Source organism: Vigna unguiculata, chromosome 6 (assembly GCF_037176805.1).
Source record: "Vigna unguiculata cultivar grain cowpea cultivar isolate G323 ecotype 2 chromosome 6, ASM3717680v1, whole genome shotgun sequence".
Lineage (NCBI taxonomy): Eukaryota > Viridiplantae > Streptophyta > Magnoliopsida > Fabales > Fabaceae > Vigna > Vigna unguiculata.
Genome location: NC_140797.1, coordinates 33,909,363 through 33,914,930, shown reverse-complemented (window position 1 = coordinate 33,914,930; position 5,568 = coordinate 33,909,363). Strand labels below are relative to the sequence as shown.

The 5,568-nt window shown below is 39.6% G+C and overlaps 1 protein-coding gene across 1 annotated transcript; it reads right to left on the bottom strand.

Annotated features, from left to right (window-relative positions):
* Positions 1-749: 749 nt before the first annotated feature.
* On the bottom strand, positions 750-5,568 carry LOC114188193 (truncated FRIGIDA-like protein 1). The gene is made up of 3 exons (XM_028076750.2): positions 4,650-5,568; positions 1,820-1,983; positions 750-1,749 (listed from the first exon to the last, which is right to left on the bottom strand). The coding sequence occupies exons 1-3, from the start codon at positions 5,491-5,493 to the stop codon at positions 1,132-1,134; spliced, it is 1,626 nt and encodes a 541-aa protein (XP_027932551.2). The 5' UTR covers positions 5,494-5,568; the 3' UTR covers positions 750-1,131.

The window sequence follows — 5,568 nt, the reverse complement described above, 5'->3', positions numbered from 1 at the left end:
AGCCTAATGGTAGACCTTCAAGTTATAGGGTCACTGAGTTACTGATCGATTTAGACACTCTAGTTGAATTCCATGAATTTCTGAATTAGCAAAATAATTAATAATTAAAATATGTCCATGCAGATAGCACTCTTCGCAGCAATTATCCAAGTACTATATTATGGTCTTAGTGGCAAGTTTTCAACCAGCTGCCTCAGGTTTTCTGAACAATGATAAAATGCTCCGCCCAGTTTCATGTTCCAGGGTTATATTAGGTTTGGTGACATCAAAGCGCAGTGGAATGAGTTTCTGAGTCAGTAGAATTCAGCTTCCGATACCGATCGGTTTAGGCCTAGTTTTAAAACACAGGATAGAACGGTACTTTCATCGAGTTTACATACTTTCATCGAGTTTACATTTGTGACAACATTAATAAAAGCCTATAAATATGATGCCCCCCATTTCATGTATGGATAAGAAAGAGCAGGGTTGAATTAGGCACTGGGCAGTTGCCAAGAGCCAATGTAAAACCTTTTTTTAATCTTTTATATATGGAACAAATAGAATATCAATTACAATTGTAGAACATTTGAGACAATACGAAAAAAATATTTAATAGAAGACTTTGTTCAATATAAATTTAATGGAAATTTGATAGTTCATAAAACCCATTGATGACTAACACATGTAACAGACCTACCTAATACTGGTAAGATACGATTTAATGTTGCCAAACACACACCACTATAATCATAAGAACAACAGTAGACTTGTTTAACAAATCACCATTCTCATTTGAAACATTAAAATTCTATTCCAGAGAATGTTAGCTCTCCAGATCCAGTCAATTCCCATTACTTATAAACAACAAAGCCTAGGGAATGGTGAGCTAGAGAGAATGAGAAGATCCATGGGCGCATGACCATGATTAACCTAGAAGTAAATTCTATACATACAATTACAGAGTGATTCGAGCAATAAAAAACTGTGACACTGGACATTCCCTCACAATTCTTAATTACAGAATCTACTTGTGCCCTATGTCAATGAAGCAAAGTCGCAGACTAGCATGTGACGACTAAACAGTCTGGGTGTAAAACCTTGAATATCAACCCTCCAGTTCAGTACTGACAAAATAACTGATTTATTGATCTATTGAGGGTAATAAGATGCTTGGTAATGATGTTGCAGACCAATACCACCAAAGGTTGAGGTTCTATCATAATAACCACCAGTTGGCACATGTGGCTCTGATGAGCTTAGATGAGAACCACTTACATTGGGGTTGCCACGGGGACCCATTGGGACACCATCATGGCCATAATAAGATCCGGCTGAAGGACCTGCATATGGAAGAAATTTTGGGGTAGAAGCCATCATGCCAAATGGCATGGCTGACGAGCTCCTATAGGGATTTGGATGCTCTGGAAACAAACCTGATGGATGGACACGAGGTTGCTGGTAATGGTGCATTGCTGAATTGACATTCTTGAGGACAGCTGCAGGAACAATTGGAGCAGATGCACGAGGATGCTTGATCCTAGGCTGCTGCTGCTTTTGCATATTCCTCTTTTGCTGTTGCTGCTGCTGCTTATGCTGAGGTTTTGAAGCAGGTGCTGCAGTAGATCGTTTATTATTTGTCTTCTGCCTCTTTAATTGCTCTATACGCTGCTCAACGGTGGCTCGTAGGTGTTCAGATTCAAGCTTATAATTCTCAATAATCTTGATCACCAATTTCAGTGTATGAATTTCTCTAGCAGTACTCTCACTCTGCAAACATACCTCAATAAATATAGAGTTTTATTTTAGGACACATGCATTGACAAGGTGACACACTTACAGATGAATTTCCTTCTTCGGAAAGTTTTCTAGCAAGTTTCTTAGCTTCATCCACAGCAGCTTCCAAAACAGGAACAGGTGGAATCTGATCAGCAAGATTAAACTCGAGAATATACTTGACAGCTGGGATATGTTTGTCCTTATCTATAAGTTTCTGAACAATATCTGCAAAACACAAGTATAGCCTTACCAATGAAACTACATAAGAGGGTAACACCATAAATTAAGCCTGTATGTCTCCAATATACATATGTATATGTACACACACACACACACACACACAAGTTTATTGTTCTTCAAATCAAAGTTATCAAACTTGAGAGTTTAAGTAAACTCATGGGAGCTTCATAAACTCAACAATGGGAGACTTTACTTCATAATAAAATACCTATAAAAAACATAATAATTCAACGTTTTAATTCCATAATAAAACAAACTAATAAACATCAACAGTAAAGTAACTAGCAGTGGATAGTTCTAAATAAGTTCAAACTATACAAATTAGAATAACAAAGCATTTTTTCCACAAATTCATTTTCTGAAATTTGGGAAAGGACAAGCAGTATGTTCAACCAAAACTATGATCCAAAGTACAAACAATAGAAAGTAAGGTGGTGTGCCAGCTGTATCTGAACTATTTAAATAGTTCAGTGACAATTTTTTTTCTTTTTTTGTGGTGGGGGGGGGGGGGGGGGGGGGACTTTGGAATCGGAGTGTGGAGAGTGAGGTTCTCTGTGTAACCTCAGTAGATAAAAGAATTGTAATTCTTTCAGACTCTCGTCTATTCCTACTGCAGTGGCAAGAAATGGATCTGGGTATAGCAATAAAGATTGACAAGAAGAGTGTGTTTTTCCTCTTCATTGAATACTAGTTTTATCAGTTAACTTCTAGGGAGATGCAATGCAACTAAAGTCAGTCCCAGGAAGCTGAAATTATGTCCAAGGAGCAACAGTTAGCAATTGCTGATAAATTCCAAAGACCAACAATAGAAGAATAATCATAGTGAGGAAGAAGAAATTGAAGTGAGGAATGAACAAAAAAACTGAACCGCAGTAGGGAAGAAACAAAGGAAAATCAAAGCGAGTAAATGATCAAATCCAATTCACAGATGAAGAACACTGAAGAAGGGGATGTGGTGATGGGCATCACGAATGGAAAAGGAGATACGAAAAGAATAATGAACCGAAGGGAAGTCGTGAAAAGCAATAATGGAAAACCCTTACTGCAGATCTTCTCCTTTTTCCTATTTCTGCAAGCCAAACGACAAAGACAGGGATGTTTCATTTAAAGAAAGCAGCCCATAGCTGAACTTGCCAGCTCGGTCCTAAACTCGCTAGTTGGCTGAGTTCATCCGAGTTCACCATGAGCCCACTGAGTTTACTATAAAATGATTCTACTACCTAGTCAACTTGAAAAGGAACAGTAGTTCGATAACCATACTCCAAACGGGAAAAAAACTGATTCATGCCGAAAGAAAACAAATGATGCTTAATTTTGGATTTTTACTCTTCTTTTGTCCTTTTATACATTAACTAGACATCATTTTTCATCATCAGGGAGAGAGTAATGGAAACTTTCCCTGGATCATCACTAAACCTTGCCAACACTGTAAACTGTCACTGTTAGTGGAAGATTCCAATTTTCAATGATTAACCAAGTCAGCCATCTTATTCACCATAAAGGAAGGGAGGTAAACTACACAGAACCTCTTGTGAACTATGTCAACGGTTGCACATTGTTAACTAATTTTTATTATTTATTGAATAGCTTTTATAAAGCTTCCTTTTTGGATGTATCTAGTTGGTACTAGAGCAGGTAAGATCCTGCATTACATCTTCTTCGTTACCTGTCTGGCCACTATGCACCACTGCCACCATCAATCACAATTTTCTCAAGGGAACCTAAGGTCAGGTGTGCCTCAAGGAGCGTAACCCAATTCAAGAAGTTGCATGGCCAAATACTCAGGTACGCTCTCTCACACTCAGGTTTTATCCAGCAATCTGCCACACACATGAATCTCACACACCACCCTCCACTTGTCGGAATCTCAACCAACCATCTCCACCAGCTTCATCACCATCTTCTGGGGACATCTCTGCCCTTAATTCTTGGTTTCAATCTACTTGAAGTTGGGCACATTTTGGTTCTCCATTTCTCCCTTTAGCAGCATGTTTTGTGCACTTGAAATGGATTTTGCAGGACCTGTTCTTCCTTTTTCTGGTACTCCTACCATTACAATTGTAAAACTCAACTAGAAAAATTACTTGTCTTGTTCTGCATCACTGCAGATGTGGTTCCTAAGTCAAGGATACCAAGACCATTTGGAGAAGGAAGCTATAGTTATTCCCATTGAAAATAAATCTCAGTGGTACAGTGGTTAAAATAACACCTACAGTGTCCTTTTTTTTCCATGTTCATTCCCGTACACTTTAAATTTTAAACTAATAATGACATTGTTTTTACCATATTTTCTGATTACACATTGCTTCCTGTTTTAACCATTTCTTTGGTATAATCTTCAAAACAGAAAACAAAGGTTAAACAAGACCCCCTTTTCTATTCAAGTCATACTACTTGCACATACAAAGCAAGTGCATAACTCTATCTACCATTAATTTCTTTATCATTCATCAATACACAACTGTTCTAATAACCCTAAGTGATATGTGTGTGCAAAACTAATATCCAATAATCATTTATCTTTCAATATATATTCTAACGCACAACTATTTTAAAACACCAAACTCCAACAACAACACATCAATCACATCATGCTCCAAGCAATTAAAATGTCAAACACCATCAACTCATACAAAAGCCAACATCCTTACCGGGAACTTTCTCTGTCAACCCGATCGCCCGGCACAGCTCTGGGAAATCCTCATTGGCGGGGGCCACGACCGAAAAGTCAACAAGCTCATCCCAGCTGAATTCAGACACCAAACCAAATGAAGCAATCAAATGCAAAAGCCCCAAAGCTTCAAACACGTTGTTATCATCACCCACCAACTTCTCTTTCCATGCCTGGGCCAACTTCACAGCCCTCAAACTGGCCTCAGCACTCAAACTTAGAGCGGCAACCCTGAATTGCCTCAACAGCACAACACAACTCTTCCTCATATTCCTCAATTCCCATTTCTTCAATCCGTTACCATCTCCATGAAACCCCTCCAACGCATCCAGAACCATCATACCCGCGTCCGGCGCATGGCGAAACGCACCGGGAAGTTCCGCCTGAACCCTGGCCATGTCCAAAAAATTGTCATTGACGTAATTCCTCAACCCCACGCCGTCCATTTTCTCGCAAAGAACGACCAATTCGTTTCCAGGCGTAACCGAGCCTGGAACGGCGTCGTTTTGGGGGGACACCCCAGGTGAAGATTCGACATGATTCGATGATGGGATTTTAGGGTTTGATGAAAAATGTGCTTCAATAGGGGTTTGAGCAGGTGGGTCGGGAATTGGGGTTGTGGTTAGGGTTAGGGTTTGGGATTGGAGGAGGTGGAGGCGGTGGGAGAGAGAGTGGTGGAGCGAGGTGAAGTGAGAATCAAGGTCTGGCCATGCGAGAGGAAGAGGAGAGAGAAGGGATTGAAGATCATCAAATGCTTTCTTCAGATTCTCTTTCTTGGAATCGACCAGGTTCAGTGCCGTTGAGATCGTGTTCAGTGTATCCATTGTTGGGGCTTTGAAAATTCACAGGTACATTCGAAATGGAGGTGCTTGAAGAAACTATGAATATGTTATTTTGAT